This window comes from Salvia miltiorrhiza, chromosome 1 (genome assembly GCF_028751815.1).
Source record: "Salvia miltiorrhiza cultivar Shanhuang (shh) chromosome 1, IMPLAD_Smil_shh, whole genome shotgun sequence".
Taxonomy (NCBI): Eukaryota; Viridiplantae; Streptophyta; class Magnoliopsida; order Lamiales; family Lamiaceae; genus Salvia; species Salvia miltiorrhiza.
Window position 1 is genome coordinate 34,324,099 of NC_080387.1, and position 18,430 is coordinate 34,342,528.

The 18,430-nt window shown below is 36.2% G+C and overlaps 3 protein-coding genes across 4 annotated transcripts; 2 read left to right on the forward strand and 1 right to left on the reverse strand.

The window, feature by feature from the left end:
- Window positions 1-231: 231 nt before the first annotated feature.
- Window positions 232-3,510, reverse strand: LOC131021811 (uncharacterized). 2 transcript variants are annotated; one of them, XR_009101079.1, is made up of 10 exons: window positions 3,290-3,510; window positions 3,004-3,188; window positions 2,615-2,710; window positions 2,438-2,494; window positions 2,025-2,105; window positions 1,512-1,546; window positions 1,194-1,283; window positions 959-1,115; window positions 650-832; window positions 232-517 (listed from the first exon to the last, which is right to left on the reverse strand). XR_009101079.1 is itself a non-coding variant. In XM_057951103.1 (9 exons), exons 1-9 carry the CDS (start codon window positions 3,411-3,413, stop codon window positions 713-715), a joined length of 945 nt encoding a protein of 314 aa, XP_057807086.1. In that variant the 5' UTR covers window positions 3,414-3,509; the 3' UTR covers window positions 232-712. The 2 variants fall into 2 exon arrangements, 1 of the variants encoding a protein (XP_057807086.1); XM_057951103.1 differs by having other exon boundaries at window positions 232-832; window positions 3,290-3,509.
- A 1,725-nt stretch (window positions 3,511-5,235) lies between these two features.
- Window positions 5,236-6,520, forward strand: LOC131021823 (F-box protein At2g27310-like). The gene has a single exon (XM_057951117.1). The coding sequence runs from the start codon at window positions 5,443-5,445 to the stop codon at window positions 6,406-6,408; it is 966 nt and encodes a 321-aa protein (XP_057807100.1). The 5' UTR covers window positions 5,236-5,442; the 3' UTR covers window positions 6,409-6,520.
- Window positions 6,521-12,037: 5,517 nt separating this feature from the next.
- Window positions 12,038-13,339, forward strand: LOC131021832 (photosystem I subunit O-like). The gene is made up of 4 exons (XM_057951129.1): window positions 12,038-12,302; window positions 12,665-12,737; window positions 12,817-12,996; window positions 13,145-13,339. The coding sequence occupies exons 1-4, from the start codon at window positions 12,212-12,214 to the stop codon at window positions 13,233-13,235; spliced, it is 435 nt and encodes a 144-aa protein (XP_057807112.1). The 5' UTR covers window positions 12,038-12,211; the 3' UTR covers window positions 13,236-13,339.
- The last annotated feature ends 5,091 nt before the right edge of the window (window positions 13,340-18,430 follow it).

An 18,430-nucleotide genomic window follows, 5' to 3' on the forward strand; every position in this document is an offset into this window, starting at 1 on the left:
TGGATCTGGACCCGTGGACCCGCGGATCTGGATCTGGATCCAAAATTTTCAGATCCACGGATCTGGATCTGAATCTGGATCTAGTATATGAAAACGGATCTGGATCTAGTATTGGCCAGACCCGGTCCAGATCCGGCCCGTTGCCATCCCTAATCTTTTACAACCAAACCTACTTGTGAAAAAAAGACCATTTTCTGTTGGCAAAAATAAGATAATACAACAAAAGATCGATGAAACCAATCTAAGAAGCGACTCATATAAGCGTCTTTATATACATACGTACATCTACTTCATACTGCAAGAATCCACCCCCATTTCACAATGGTGAATCTGCATGATCCAGATGGCTGTGGAGCCAACATGAGAGCAAAAACTTGAGCTTCACAAAGAATTCCGATATCTGACCTAACAAGGAAGACGTTCCATGATTCGTCTGATTCTACTCGATATCTACTGCTAAACTTGGCCATCTCCATCATCAGTCCTCACAATAGTTTGAGTCGTTCTAGCATCATTACTAAAAGGAGAGGGCGTCAAGAAGTCCACATCAATTGTCCATGGATAAGTCCTCGTTTTACAGCATACGGCGTGGAAGGTTTACAAATGTAGGCTAAGTATGATGCAGGGAAAGCAGTTATAGTTAATTCACCTGCTAGCTGAGAACGAACCAACTCCTTGAACTAACAGAAGTGATGCGTGAAATTCCATGAGTTCAGTCACTTGATCCATCTGCAGCGTCGGGAAAGATAAGCTGAAGGTCTTCATTGTCTCGATAGACTTGTACCAATGCAGCTGCCTTATATGCAAACAGGCCGACCATAGCTGGCACTAGCTGTGAGACAACGAGAATAAGTCTTCAACAATGACAAATGCTCAAGAATTTCCTTATTTAGAGCTCACTCAACTAGGTTTAGCAAATCAAAACTATCAAATGTCGTGATACAATCATAAGAATTACCTGAAAGTCAAAAATGTCGTGGGTGAAATGTTGGGACAGTTCCCACAGACCGTATATTGCAGCAGGGATAACGAGCCTTGGGGATGAAAGGGCAAGACCTGCACCCTTTAGAGTTTTCTCCAATGAATCTTGCAGGTCCTCACTTCTTATCCCAATTCTGATATGATACAATCACTAGTTAGCACAGAGGACGGAATAAACAGAATTAATCGGTAGGTGGAAAAGGCCACACTACTTTTTTGGCTTCTTTTTTCTGAAAATTTCTGGAACTCTTTCCCTTGATATGTTGTCTGCCTGTTTGCATAGTAGTTGAAAGTACAAGCAACTGCAGGAACAAAATTACCAAAAGTATCAATTTATCATGTGAGCATTAATATGAAGAACACAATAGGTACTGTTCAACATTTAATGCTCCTCTAGGTAGATATCTCTGAGTTACAAGTCTAAGAGCTTACACAAATAACGAAGATGATAAATCACAAGGGAAACGTACCCAAAGCACACAAGAATCATCAACTATTTATTCGGACTAACAAATGTTTACAAGAGTTACCTGAAAAGAACTCCAGTTGCATAGCTCACAGCAGCCTGAGCAACACATGAAGAGGTGACTTTGTTTTGAGATTTTCAAGGACTTTTATGTTAGATGTCAAAACTGACTTTCAACGAGAAAAATAGAGAAAAGAAAAGGGAGTATAAAGTGGGAATCATAAAACAAACATCGAATCAGGTCTCAAAACAAAGGCTGAGGTTGTGAAAGAAACCCTCGTGAATATCTAGAATGTCATTTACTCCCTCCGTCCCAACAAACTTGATCAATATTCCTTTTTGGGCTATCCCAACTAAGTTGATCAATTTCCTTATATGGAATAAATATAAGCAAAGAAACATCTAATCACTTATTCACTTTATTACCAAACACACTTAAAACACTAGTTTCTTAAATCTTGTGCCGAAAAGAAGTTGATCAACTTAGCTGGAACGGAAGGTGCATTTCAGAGCAGAAAAGCTTTTTCTTGTTTTCCAAAAAAAAACAGGTCTGGAGCTCATGGAAACATGTAGTTACCTGGACTGATAAAGTTACGAGACAGTATCCACTACATGCAGTTCCAATGGCCACAGTCAAAAGAAGCAGCTCCCTCTTCAGCTGCACTCAAAATGGCAAGCATCCACATATTACTACATTGGAGAAATCCTATGGAGCTCCCTCCGTTGAATGCTATATATGAGTGTATATTTCTTAAGACCTATAAGATTGTTTTGTCACACTCCATGACGTTGTAGTTATTACAAGATTCGACTAACACCTAGAAAAGGTACAGATTCAGCTACATGAAACAGGTAATCAAAATTATCTAAGTTTATCATTTTCCCAGCATAATTTACCAAGATTTAATCGGTGCAATGCTTAAAGCTATCAGTACAGTTTAGACAAATAGAAACTAGTGGAGGCGATCACTAGAGTTTCAGAGTTCGTACAGCTTCATATCTGAGAAAATTCAGTCTTTTCCTTTTCTCACTGCCGTCTGCTACTTCCTAACATCATCATCAGCAGCAGTGCAAACAGAGTCAGGGTAATCATCTTAACAGAAAACAAGAATTGCTCGTTGCACAAATAAACCAGATAGTAAAAGTCAATGCACTTTAGTATACAACCTTCATGGTCATTTTCTTATTCATTGGTGCTGAGTCAACGTCTCCCAACAGCCATTCACTTGTTTTCTTCAATTTCAGAAACCCGCCTTCACTTTCCTGCCCAAAAATTGAAATTGTTGGTAAAGCAAATATAGAGCATTATAAGAAATGGAGCTTGAGGCACAAGTAAAATTAGTAGTATTTTAATTGAAGCCTAATTCGTTCAAGAAAACTCAAGGATATATACAGCTGCTAGTAGACCAATCATCACAAAATGCTCACATAAAACATATTGCATCAACGCAAATGCAGCCACAATGCAAACCAACACAGATATATGCCCACTACAGTAATAAACAAAAGGAAAGCAGAAAATTATTGAAAAATTGAAGAGACAAAATGTAGTATACCTCTTCCAAAGCCTGTTCGGCATTGAAGTTCTTATTATCAGAAACATCCTCGAAATTTCTAGAATTTTCGTTGGCACCCCTTAACCAAAGTTCATCGCAGATTCTCGCAATAATATCTCCATCCGATTTCCTCTCTCTGAAGAAAGCTTGCAAGACATCATCTCCGCTCAATTCATCCACTTCCACTATCAAAACAATAACAAATAATTATCATTCACATTTAATTAGGTGATAGTAAAATTTCCCCCCAAAAAATATACTTAAACTAAAAAGTGGGGGCAATTACCAGGAGGAGTCGAAGATTTGAGGCTGGAGAGGACGGCCGGTATTCTGGAGAAGAAGCGACGACGCTTTACGCAGTGAATACGTGAATGATTTGGGAGAAATCCAGTTGCTGAAAGGGAATTCATTGTTTATTTGTTTATTCTTTTTCTTGTTCCTTGATTTGTGCAGCTACTCAGATTGAAGAGTGCAGCCAACAGTTACAGGATAGGCTGATGATAAATTGATGATGCCACAGTGAAGAAGCCTTTTAAATGACGGATTTGCCCATCCAATTAAACGATTTTTATTTTATCCCACACGCAATTTTCATAATTTTTAAATGCGCGAAACTGATTTTTCTACTTAACGAGATTTTGTTTCAACTATCAATACTCTATATAATTTTTTATTAAAATTCGTATTCCAAACATGAAACATCTATGTATATTTATGGTATTATAAATTAAAGCCTTATCATTAATTTGAGGTCATATCTGATATCTCTATTCTTTATTTTAAGGTGGTCTTGGGTACACTCGAATGTACCGTACATTCGGGTTGACCCGTATCCAGATCCTGACCTGTATCCTGATTCAAATTCGCATTCTGACTCAAATCATATAAATGACACTATTCGATTATACAAATAACATTGTCTGTAATTGACACTATTCTGTTATACAAATGATATTGCGTATAAATGACGTTATAACATTGTAAATGACATTGTGTATAATTGACACTGTTCAGAAATATAAATGACACTTCCTGTCATTGACACTATGACATTGTAAATGACACTATTCATAAATATAAATGGTACTTCCTGTAATTGACGCTATTATATATATTTAGAAATTTTTGTAGTTAAAAAATTTATACATATATAAAACTAATTATTAGACCATTGATGAGGACAATATTATGCACATCTCATTGGACCAAATTTAGTGAATAAAAGATATGAATGACGACAAGGAGTTCAACTTGATGATAGGAAGCTATCAAAGAAGAAAGGCAATACACTTGTGTCAACCTTGATGACAGCCCTGCCAGGGTCAGCGTCGATCAATCAGCTTTGGTCAAAGTCAACATTGGTCAACTCTACCAAAGCAGTATTGACTGGTCAACTCTCTCATAGTCAGCGCTGACGACTTAGCCCCAACCGCTTAGCGCTGCCCACACATGACAGTTTAGCTCCGAAAATAAGAATATTGTTATGAGGCTTTGGCCCCAACTGATTAAATGAATGAGCCTTTAAAGTTAGGGTTTATTTGTATATTATAAATAACATCTTCACTTGTAAGCTAGGGAGACTCTCTCTCTCTTTCCACAAGCAGAAAACTTGTAAATGTAAACTCTCTTAAATATAATGAATTTTTCTGGCGACCTCTCGTGGATGTAGATCATTTGATCAAACCACGTAAAATCCTCGCATTATTTATCATTTTATTTAGGGTGTTAATTATTGCTTCGCCAAATATAATATAAACCAATTTCTAAGCTCATTACCAAGTTCAGTCTCAAATAAATAAATAATACTTCCTCCGTCCCATTAAAAATGACTTATATTTTATTTTGGGTCATCTCCTATAAGTGACCTGTTTTCATAAATGAAAATTTTTAACTCTTAAAAAAAGTGTATGTCCTACCATTTTTAACAAATTGACATTTTCGCTTTAATTCTCGTGCGAAAAAGTTTTAAGCCATTTATAATAGAACGAGGGGGGTACAATTTTTTTAAAATCGTATCACCCTTTCTTAGACATCTTTTCGTGGACGGAGAGAGTAAAATATGCGCCTCCCCATAAGGAATGTTCAAATGATGCCAACTATATTTTGTAAGCAACGATTTCTAAAGTTCAAACTTGAATATTTACCTTAGCAAATCAAATAAAAATTAAAAGCATGCATTAGCTCCGGGTCGTACATATTTGACTGTTATCATGCAAATGCTCGCACAACAAATAACATTAATGAAAAACTTGTCGCACGAAATGTTTTGGGGTTTAAATTAATTTCATCGAAGTCAGCATCGATCCTATATAAGCCCCACACTCTTCCACATTCAAAATCAAACCCAATCCACAACCATTGCCGCTCCAAATCAAAACTATATAATCTTTTTATTAAGCTTAAGATTAAGAGTGTGTGAATTAAAAGTAGAGAAAGTTTATGGTTATGTCTAGTTTTGGTTATTCTTCCATTTACTCGGAGTCCGCTCCCCTCGCCGGCATCCACCCCGATATCATCCAATCCCACATCTTGAGCAGGCTTGACGGCCCCACTCTCGCCACCGCCACCTGCACCTCCGCCGCACTCCTCTCCATGTGCAGCGCCGATCGCCTCTGGAGGGACATCTGCACCTCCACCTGGCCCTCCACCGCCGCCTTCCCCTCCGGACACCGCTCGCTCTACTCCGATGCCTTCCCCGCCTCCCGCCCCGTCCCCTCCGCCGCGCCGGCGGACACACCGGAATTGATCTCCGCCGTGGATATCTACTACGACGGCGCACCTCTGTACTCGAAGGTTTTCGCGACGGAGGCGCGTTCGGCGTGGTTCCTGAGCACGCCGCTCCGGCTGGAGCTCTTGGGAGGAAAGGAGACCGTGGCGCTTCCCACGGAGCCGGACGGCGGCGGCGGGGAGGCTCCGTGCGCCTCACGCGCCGCGGAGCGGCTCGGCGTGAGCTGGATTGTGATCGACCCGGCGCGGGGGCGGGCGGTGAACGTGGCGGGCCGGGCGGCGGTGGAGGCGGGGCGGGACTGGTTGAGCGGCGACATACAGCTGCGGTACGCCTCCGTGGCGGAGGACGGCGAGATGGTGTGGTGCTCGGTGGCGGTGACGTGCGGCGGGAAGGAAGGGGGCCGGCTGCGCGTGAAGGAGGTGAGCATGCGGGTGGAGGATGTAGAGGGGAGGCTTCTGAGTGGGGCGGAGAGCTTGAGAGTGTTGGGGGCGGCGATGGAGGGGGGAAGGCGGAGGAGCGACGGAGTGGTAGAGAGAGAGAGTTATCAGAGGTTTTTGAGGGTGAGGAGACGGTGTAGAGAGAAAAACCAGAGCAGAGAAAGGGGGTTGGACATGGCCTGCGCCGCCACCGGAATTTCTATTTTCTTTGCATTTTTTTTATTTTTTTTGTTGAGATAGATCATAAAATCGGGCTTCGATTCATCAGTGTGTAATTGTATGAATGTGTGGACGTGAGTTCTAATTAAAACATAACTTCTTTTCTTTTTTCACTTGAAGGCGGAGAAGGAATGAAATTTAAATCATAATACTAGAATTTATAAATAAGAGTTTGCACAGCTTTAAATCTCTTTTTTAAGACAACTAAAATTAAAAGATGTTAGATAATTAGTTGCTGGACTGGTTGTTATGACAGTTATGGATAATCGGCGGAAAAAATCCCCAAACATGATAAATATCTGTTTCATTTTGGAATTATTAGAGCATAATAAATCAAATGAATCAACGATCACGCATTAAATTGTATTTCTTGGAATTTTTTCTCTACTACACATTGCCATGCAGAGTATGTATTCTTTTTTATTTGATAAATTACACAAATAAACAAGGAAATTTAACGACCGCACAAGACCTCAAGTTTTGAGCATTAATTAATCACTTACCACTAAATCAAAAAATGTGTTTTCTTCTTCTTCTTTTAGTTATATGATGTTTTGGATAGCTATTATTTTATTCTAAATACATTTCAAGTCTAGCTTATTAAATTGTGACTTATTTATTTATTATGAAGACATTTAATTTGATGGATAAGATATAGTATAAAATTAATAGAAATTAAAGGACATGATTAATCTAACTTTTAGAGTATTAAATAATCATTTAATTGAATGATAGAATAACACAAACTAAATATTTAATTAAATTAAATTATTTTATTAATCATACTTTATTACTAAGCTAAACGTTTTCTTAGTAGATATATGATATTGTTTTAAAAATGATTACATGCATAAAAAATAATTCATTTTTAAAAGAAAATGCATTTGAGGGTATTTGAGAGAGGGAAAAAAAATACTGTCAAGATCAGGAAAGAAGAAATATGTGTAGTAACCTGTTAAGTTTGCTTTAAGAAAATCCCATTCTAGGTGTAGATATTTTGAGAGAGGTAGCATAAAATTGAGCCACTAATTCAAGATATTGGATCAAACCCTATCTGTATCATTCACCACTAATTCAAGATATAATAATAATAATAATAATAATAATAATAATAATAATAATAATAATAATAATAATAATAATAATAATAATAATAATAATAATAATAATAATAATAATAAACTCTATCAAATTTGGAATTAATTATTTTTATATTGAATTCAAATTTGGAAGAACACGAATATTAGTATGAAATTTGTGTTCTTCTCGAATCTTCCAAGACTATCTTTTTATTAATACAAGTACCAATGATACAATTAATTTGACGGGACTCGACTATTACCTAAAAATGACTAATTAATTATAAAGTTAGAGAAAGTGAATAACTATATGTTAGCTATGACTTAGAGTATTGGCAACGCAGAGCATTACTCGAGTAAGGCAATTTCTTTGTGTATGGCGTTGCAATGGCTGTTTCCTCGAGCATTACTCGAGTGCTCGGGTAGCACTCGAGTGGCGCGTGATGTGCACGCGCCTCAAATAAAAAAAAATTATTTTAATTTTCAATGGCTGTTTTTTTTTTTGTTTTTTTTTTATTTTATTAAAGTTTTATGTAATATTTAGGATTTTATAATTAATGCAATTTAAATTTGAAATAAATTGTGTTATTTAAATTTGAGCAATTAAATTTAAATGAAAAACATAAAATCAAAACTAATGTTATCAAGTAGGTTATCAAGTAACCCCAATGCAGCACTACCTACTCAATAACAGAACCACTATCAAGTAGGCTATCAAGTAACCCCATTGCGGATGCTCTTAGTAGTATAGGGGTGTTTATCAGCAAATGTAACTTTCGAACTTTATGATCGAAATTAGGCTTCCTGCATGCGTACCTTTTTACACTTTGCCTAAATTGGTCCCAAATGATAGCTAGGTACTTTAGTTGCGTTAAAATTAACTTCATTTAATTATGGTCAACGTATAAATTTACGTATATACTCGAATTTTTCTCAATACAAAAGTTCATATAAGAATAATAATAAATGGATATATGCTAATGAGGTCTAATAAAGGTGGCAAAGCTGAGGCACTAGAGACTCTTTTTTGTGAGAGGTCTTAAATTCAATCTTACGTGCGTGTGTCTGCTTGCGATGTAATTTTCCTATTTTTGTGTGGATAGTGTTTCCACCTTTAATTGTGTGGATAGTGGTTCCTCATGCGTGCGATTATTTTCCCACTTTTGTCTAGTGTGGATGTCCCAATGCATATTTTTTCATTTTTATGTGGTGTAGAGGTCCCGTCTGTATGCAGGTTGCTTATTTGATTATATTTAGATACCTCTTGTAATTATAATTAAAAAAAATGTACATATATATATATATATAGGGTTAAGTACCAAATACCCCCCCAACGTTGGGGCCCCTATCGCGTATAGGACCCTATAGTCAGGGTATGTGCTGTTTACTACCTCAACGTGGCTAAACCTAAGCAAATCCCCCCCCCCCCAACGTGGCTAAACCTAAGCAAATCCCCCCTACGTTAAGTCACCGTTGGGGGGGGGTGGTATTTGGTACTTAATACCCAACGTTGGGGGGGGGGGGGGGATTTGCTTAGGTTTAGCCACGTTGAGGTAGTAAACAGCACATACCCTGGTCCCTGACTATAGGGTCCTATACGCGATAGGGGCCCCAACGTTGGGGGGGTATTTGGTACTTAACCCATATATATATATAGGTGAACTCCATTGATATTGCTATTTTTCGTGAGATCATGAGTACAATGAATAAGCCAGTATATAGTGTTGAACAATGTAGAATGTACTGATAAATAACGATATTAAAAAAATTGGTAAAATTTCCGGTCCCTCCAAAATTCGAATCCTGGTTAAAAAATTCGTCTTCTAGGTAAATATTAGTCATAGAATACATGAAATCAACATTCATAAATTAATTTAAGATCTCACCACATATAATATGAGGGATCTTATTGGAGCACTCCCCTATATATATATGTGTGTGTGTGTGTGTGTGTGTGTATATATATATATATATATGAATTTTCCTCAACCATGAGCTTACACTAATATCATGTGAATTTATTGTAATTTGTTACTATTATCCTTTAGGTAAGTAGTTTATTGATTAGTGATGGCTAGTTCTTAAAATCATATATACTTTAATCTTAAAGTGTGTTTTATTTGGTTGTAAATTTATCATTAAATTTTTTTTTAAAAAAAATAGCATTGAAGATGAAATTAATCTCAACAGCAAATTTCTAAAGAAAACATGAAAATTTTGTGAAAGCTTGATGACACAATAAAGAGATAAAAACATAAGAAAATTAATAACACCATCAAAAAATTTATGTGGTTTGATCGTAAAGATCTACACCCACTTAAGGTTATCAAAAAAGATTCACTATCCATGACTAGAAATTACAATTACAAGATTGCGCGAAGTATAAAGGATGACCTCGTAGTTTTACACATGAGAGTCCTATGTATAGGTTACAAAATAAACCTAGCCCTAAAACCTATTAATCAAGGTAATTGGGCCCAAATCTCGTTACAATAATTTTTGTCTTGGAGTAGATTATCCAGCTTGGCAAAGGTGATATCCAAAGCTAGCATAGCTGAGCGCCAAGGCTGGCGATAAGCGAGGCTGAACCGTCAAAGTTAGTGCTCAACATAGTTGAAGTGTTAAGGTTGAGATGGTGCTAAGTTGTCAAGATTGACGCTTGATATAGCTGGAATGCCAAGGTTGAAGTGGAGCTGAGCTGTCAAGGCTGGCGCTTCACATAGTTGGAGTGCCAAGGTTGAGGCGGAGCTGAGTTGTCAAGGTTGACTCTCGACATAGCTAAAGTGCTAAGGTTGAGGTGGAGATGAGCTGTCAAGATTAGCTCTTGACATAGCTGACTTGCCAAGGCTGAGGTGAAGCTGTAGTGCCAAGGCTGAGGTTGAGCTGAGCTCCAAGATTGACGATTGACATAGCTGAAGTGTCAAGGCTGAGATGGAGCTGAGCTCCAAGGCTGGTGGGAAAGAAAACTCCTTTTTGTCTTATCATTTTGTCTTTTGACCGAATGCTATCCCCTAGACTTGACCCGAAGAGAAGACCATAATATCATTCGCATCAAAAAGAAGAGAAAATTTTATCAAACTTTAGTGGTCTCCACTCTAGTGAAAAATATATAGTATGAAAATATTATGAAGAGAGAGAGAGAGAGAAAACGAAAAAAATAGAGAGACGAGTTAAATTGTATTCCTCAGTCCCACTATAAATGGTATAAAACTTTTGAGCATGCAAATTAAGGAAAATATGTAAATTGGTTAAAAGTGATAGGACATACAATTTTTTAAAGGTTAAATTTTGTCATTTATGAAAACAGACCACTTATAGTGAGACAATTCAAAATGAAAAAAAAAATGAAATATATATATTCTATCATTTTTCAACAAAGAGAATGCACCCTTATAAATTATATTCACCTTACATAGTGTAATTATAATTATTTTTTCATAACACTCTTTGTGTACATAAGACAGATCTAAGATTTGGATCCCCATTGCTCTTGGAGAAAAAAGTGTATCTATATTGCAAGATGTGACAAATGCCCTAGGCCCTTACATTTGATGATTCAACTAAAACAGTAATTTAACAAATAAAGTTAAAATGTTTTTGCTCGAGATAAAATCATCTAGTTCATAATTGGTGTCCCACGCGCTCTCGCATTTTATGTTTAGAATTTTTTAACACAAAAATTTGGGTGCAACCGGTTGCACCATGTAATCTGATTGTCTGCGCTCCTGATTCGAAATTTGCACCTGATTCGAAACTCGCATCATTTTCCGTACTTTGTAAATGACATTATTTATCTATGTAAATGATACTACCTATAATTGATACTATTCGATTATACAAATGTCACTGCATATAATTGACATTATTCGATTATATAAATGACACTTCCTATAATTGACACTATAAGATTGTAAATGACATTATAACATTTAAAATGTTATAGTGTCAATTTCAATATTATAGTGTCATTTGTATAATAGAATAGTGTCAATTTCAATCTTATAGTATCATTTTCAACCTTATAGTTTCATTTAAAATGTTATAGTGTCTACCATAGTGTCAAATATAGGAGATGTCATTTATATTTCTAAATAGTGTCAATAATAAGCAGTGTCATTTACAATGTTATAGTGTCAATTATACGCAATGTTATTTGTATAACCGAATAGTGTCAATTATAGGCAGTGTCATTTGTATAATCGAATAGTGTCATTTACACCATGCAAGTTTCATATCAGAGTGTGGATTTTGAATCAGGAACATAGTGCAATCGATTGCACCTAAAATCACCTCTTTGTTTAATAGGAGTATTATATTTTACTAGTCTCAATCTATATAAACCAATCAAATTGAAAATATACAAGATTATCTACATGAATTTGGAAGTTGCTAATATACCCCAACCCAAACGGCGTGAAACCTATTAGAACTCTCTCTCCCTCTCTCTCTCTCTCTCTCTCTCTCTCAAGGCCCAATCCAGACAACCTGAGGCCCATTAAGAGTCTCTCTCTCTCTCACAGTAGCTGAGTCATGAATATATCCAGAGGCAAGACCAATTTTATCCATAGAAATCTAGGTGGCACGATAGCATTGTTCCACAGCCAATCCATGCAATCACAGAATCAACCAATCACCACATCATCAAATTCCCACCACTATGTTTGCCCTTTTCTTAAACTAAGATACTCTGTCTCAAATTTGGCCCAATCACACACACACACACACACACACACTAAGAAAGAGAAATGGCAGCAACAACAATGGCTACCGCTTCAACTGTGGTCGGATTGGGCACTTCCACTTTGTCTTCTCCAAAGAAGATAAACCTCTCTTCCGGTAATCATTTTTACAAATATTTAGCATTTTGTTTCTTTATTATTTTTTGGGCCTCTATTTCAACAATCTCATGTCTTAAATGATGATTCAGTTGTTCTGTTATGGACAGATGTGGACTTTTGTGGTGTATTATTCATAGATTTTTGACTGTTTAAAAAATATTAGAAGAGTTTCATTTATCTGAAATCAAAAGGTAGTTATATTATTGAAACGTTTTAAAAATCGGATTAGAATCACAAATTGTATCAATGGTATTAGTTTATATGTTAACCCAATTTAGAAAGTAGGAGTATTATTAAGTGCAGCATTCTGTATTAGTAATTGATAGCATTTTTGTTTCTTCAAATTTTCTCTTGTCTTAGGATTCCTAAAGTCCCCCATGGCTGCAAGGAACCCTCTAAGGCTTGCACAAGCCTCAGGAGGAAAATTCACATGGTAAAATAATTAGTAGTATCTTTTTAAATACAGTATAAATTTTGAAAGTAAATCATGATTCTGTTTTTTGATGATGAAGCTTTGAAAGAGATTGGCTGCGAAGAGACCTAAATGTGATCGGTTTCGGTTTGATCGGTTGGATTGCGCCGTCGAGCATTCCGGCCATCAACGGCAACAGTTTGACCGGACTTTTCTTCTCAAGCATCGGCACCGAGCTCGCCCACTTTCCGACGGGGCCGGCCCTCACTTCCCCCTTTTGGTAACACTCAACTCTTCTCATCAAAATACTCTTCTTTTATTTTGCATATATTATTGTTTTATTTTACCCTTACTTATTATTTTCATATATGTTAAATAAAGTTAATTTGTAAAAGAAAGTTTTAAAACAATTTAAATTATACTTTCAGGTTGTGGCTGGTGCTGTGGCATTTGGGACTCTTCTTGTCCCTCACCTTTGGTCAAATTGGGTTCAAAGGAAGGACTGAGAATTACTTTTGAGATGGATGTTTTCTGTGATATATATTTTATGTTGGATTAAGTGTATGATATTATTACAATTGCCCTGGTTTCTCCTTCTAGTAAATTAGTATTGTGTTTTGTAATCTCTTCGCTATAATTCTTATGGTCGCATGCTATTGATTTAAAAAACTAAAACAAACAAATATTAGTTTCAACTATCACCAAAACATAACAACATTAACTTAGCATCGCCCTTTGTAACGATCAAGGCTGGTAAGTCCATCGGTCCACACAGTTGTTCATGAAACAGTAGAAGATTCGGCAGCTACCGCGGCCCCTGCTTCTTCAGGCGGAACTCCAAGTTGAGGAGTTACTCAGAATGCTGCCAAGATATCAGTATCTTTGGTTTCGTATTCAGGAGTATAATAAGTCAATTTGTACTCTTTAACACCCGCTTTAAATCCAACACTTGCTTTAGTCTCTGTTTGTGGTGACATAAATCCCTCCCTACAATTCATGAATTAAGAAGAATGATTAGTTTTGATAGATAAAAATAGTAAAATTAATACCTTATTTATTTTAATACATTGGAGTTTTGAATATGTCGAGGCTCGTAATTATTTGAATCAGTTGAGCTAATTTTGTTTATTTTTTATCTCATTAAAAGAGTGAGATTAGATAAATCTTCTTTTAAAGATAAAGGTATTCTATCAGGCATTTTATCAATCAAGCGAAGCAAATACCCCCGAAAGAATTAAAGCTAAGACTTCACATCTTAATTTTTTATTTTAATTTTTGTGATTTATATGTGATTGCACCCTTTTTTTTTCCTTTTTCTATTTTTAGTTATACGAGTGATTAATTTGTAACTGCTATATATGGAATTATTCTAGGTAACTCTGATGTGATGGCTAGTATGCAGTGATGGCTCGTTTGCTACGTAATGTGGGATAATATGCAATATCTTTGATTAAGATGATTATTAATTTATTAGATATCAATATTAAAATTGGTAATATATATATATATATATATATATATATATATATATATTAAAGATGTTACGCTATTACACCTCTCAAGTGTGATACATAATCAAAAAGGCATGGATAATAGATAGCATACCATTAATTTATAAAGGGCTTTAATTTTTGAAGCAAACAACATATTGAAACGTTATAGGTATCCATCATATATTATTATTATTATTATTATTATTATGAGATTAAAATTTTCAGAACAAAAACATAAATAAAGATAATTTGATTAAAAAATAAATAAAATTTATTTGACTAATTCCAAATTCGTGTGAGTATACAATATCATGAGAGAAGGGAGGAAGGACTAATCCTATGTCCATGAGAATATGTATTTTATCGAAAATGACGATTTCCACTTCAAAAACCGTATCAATTCCTCTACAGCAAATAAAGGTAAGAAAACTATTGCTCGCAGCAAACAAGACCACTATCCACACAAATGTGGGAAAACTAATCGCACGCAGACAAGATTGAACTCAAGACACTACCCACACAAAGGTGGGAAAACTAACCACGCACAGACAGAATTGAACCCAACCTCTCACTAAGGTGAGTCTTTGGATACTTCAACTTTACCACTTGAGCTAGGCTTTGTTAGGGTGTAAATCTGTATTTCGAAACCTATATTTTCATAGATGAATAATATTGTTGTGTGGGCTTAGATCAGTTGAGCAATACTTTAGCAGATAACTCTATTGATAATATCCATTTTACTTATCATATATGTAGCCTCCTATATAACTCCCTCCATCCACCAATTCGTATAATAGGAAAAGGGTTATTTATCACTTACCCTAGAACTAGGACCAGGCGGGGCCAGACTTTTGATTCAGGGGGGTTCAATTTTTTTTAACGTAACTTTGAAAGTGTGGCGAAGTAAATCACTCATCTTTTTTAATTTTTGCAATTTCATCCCCCAATTTTTTCGATTGTCGAATTGTTAACTTGAAGTTTGTGTGAATTATTTCTCCATGTAATATTCATGTTACGATGTATTTTGCAATAAAATTACTACATATTGAAAATTATGGTGCAAATACAAGATACAGTCTCTTTCTAATTTGGAAAAAAAATTAATTGAAATTGTACGAAACGACGTCGTTTAGGCCTCACAAAAACGATGTCGTCTTTACTAATCCACGTAAGCTGTAATTCAACACTCTGACGATCGAAAAAAAAAAAGGGGACGTAATGTAAAAAATAGTGATTTAATTCACCACAGTCAAAAGTCATGTTAAAATTACAAATTTGAAATAGTTTGTGATTTTATTTGCAAAAATTTCATAAAACTTTGTAAGACAAAGTAACTTTCAATATCAAATTAAAAAATAAATCTCTAGAATCCAATCCAATCATGATATGTATAAATTAATTATGTGTTCACTTTTTCAAAACGTCTTAACTCTAAATATCGCATACCAATTACAGTTTAAAATAGCTCAACATAATAATAATGTAGATAAAATTATATATTTTTTATTTTAATATAAAATTACGAAAATACTCCTACTATTTTTTTAAATCCCAGGGAGGCCCAGTGACCCCTGCCCCACCCCTAGCTCCGCCCCTGACTAGGACATGAATTGGTGGACGGAGTATAATAATTATTAATTTATTACTCCTACAAGAATTCAGCTCATAGACAACATAATATAGACAACATGCTTCTAAACTTGTTGTCTAATATGACTATAGACAACGGTTTTTGAAACACTGTTGTCTATTTATGGCGGTCATAGACAACGGTTCTGAAAACCGTTGTCTATTATAACTATAGACAACGAATTTGGAAAGACCATTGTCTATTTAGGGCGGTCATAGACAACGTTTTCAAAACCGTTGTCTATTAGAGAATAGACAACGATTTTCATAAACGTTGTCTATGACCGCCCTAAATAGACAATGGTCTTTCCAAAACCGTTGTCTATAGTTATAATAGACAACGGTTTGCACACACGTTGTCTATGACCGCCCTAAATAGACATCGTTATTTCCAAATTCGTTGTCTATCTGTTTTTTCATAATTTTTTTTACTATGTTTCTCTCTATTTTTTCTTTAATTTTTTTTATGAACATCATCAAATATTTCATTTTTTTTCTCTTCATTAATATTTTATAATTTTTTATTTATATTTGTGTATGCAAATATTAATTTATTTATTATCACGCTTATAATAATGATAATATGCAATGTCAATTATTATTATTAAATAATTTAAATTTATTTAATAACTATAATTATCATTATACTTAATACAAAGTTGAAAATATACGTTTCAAATCTAATATTTTATTAAGTAATTGATATGAATTATTTTATTTTATTCAATTTTATTATTAAAACATAGTATTTTTATTTGTTTATATTTTAGTTTTATTAATATTTTTTTATTATTTAATTTCAATGTTCGTTGTGCATCGCACGAATGGATGTTCTAGTATTTAATTAATTACTTAACAGATTTTACCATCAACATACAAAATTACTCTACAAAATTAGTTCAAACCCTAACTTTCTACTGCCGCTCACACCATCGTCGCCGGAAGAATCGGACCTCCTCCGCCGCTATTCCCTGGAGAGACACGCTACCTCCGCCGCTGTTCCTGTAAACCTCCTTCGCCGCCTCTTCTCTCTACGGCGCTAGGCGATTTGTCGGCGCCGCCCCTTCCCCCTTTGCCTCAGTCGATCCGGCGCCGCCTCTTCCCCTGCCTCAATCAGTCCGGCGCGAGAAAGCTTTTAAATTATGAGGGATTGGGGTTTGGGTCTTCTCGACCCGACAACCGCCGTTCTAAGCCTCAGGCCTACCCTCATCTCTCAAAAATCGACGGGAACAAGAAAGCCCTAACTCTTCCTCTTACATCTGAACTCGTCGCCGCAGTGGTTCCGAAATATCAGGCGACGTTGTCGCCCCAAGGCCGCCTGAATTCTCCCCCAAGGCCGACATTGGTCAGATTTAGGGGAGGTCGCTCAAAATTGAGCCTTAATTCTCCCCCTTCCAGATCGAGCCCTAGCTCTTCTCCTGCCGATTCAGTTCTGCCGTTGCCGCCGCGTGTGGAATACCTGCGAATCGGCGTCCTCCCATCTCTCTACACACGAAGTCTGAAGTCAAAGCCGGCTGCTCCTCTCTCTCCTGTAACGAACTAATCGCCGCCGCTTCCGCTACGGTGGAGTCGTCGGGTTCGAGCCACGCCGTTGCTGTTGTTCTCGGACTTCACCGAGGCAGCAAGAGCAGTCGTCATCATCTTCGTCTCAGCTCGGCTGAACAGGGCAGTCGGCCTTCCCTCCTCCCAAAGCTAAGTTAATCTATAGCTCTATTGTGCACTAAATCTCAGGCTGGTTGCTAGCTTGTTTAATATTTTTTGAGTTATGCTAATTAATTGATGGTTGATTGGTCGAATTTCTTAACTAGGGTATAATCATCCAATCAGGTGGAAGAAAAGGTCTTGGATTAAATCAGGATTTTTTTCATCCATTTCGATCTTGATGGCATTAGGGATTCTATTGCATATGGCCATGAATTTTGCTCAATGTTAATTTTGGCTGCTTAATTCTTCATCGTTTTGGCTATCAAGATTGATATCACATTTGATGCATTGCAGTGTAATTTGTTGGAAGATGCTGGGTGGAAATTTTCATGGCGTAGTGGAGGGAAATCGCTCCCAATACAATAAAATGGTATCGCCTCAGCTTCAGTTAATTGGACATGGTGAGGATATGTTGTGGTTTTGTTAGAAAGTCTACCATTTGCTACTTGTTTTTACCTTAATATATTGCCATTGATCTTTTACTTGTCCATTGAAATATACTCTAATGGCCTTGCATCATACAGAGAGGCAGTGATCATTAGGGAATACAGAATGTGATTTAGCATTGTAATGTGTTATCTTTAAATTCTTTGCAAACCAAAAGAGTTGGTGTTGGTATTCTCCCTGCCTGATCATTGTGCGTATAATGAATGCTGTGACCCATTACTGCTGATATTACATTGTTACGTGTCCGAGTGCCTTCATTAGTTTCTGATAAGTCAAATATGTTCCTCTGATTGAGTGACTCGTGAAAGATAAATGAAAATTCTTGTCCTTCTCTCACAAAGCATCGGTTCTAGACTCTAGTTGTTAGGTTACATACACAAGATTGAGTTCAAGCTTGAGGTTCAAATACGTTTAGTTTTCGTGTGAAGGTGGGCGATGGCA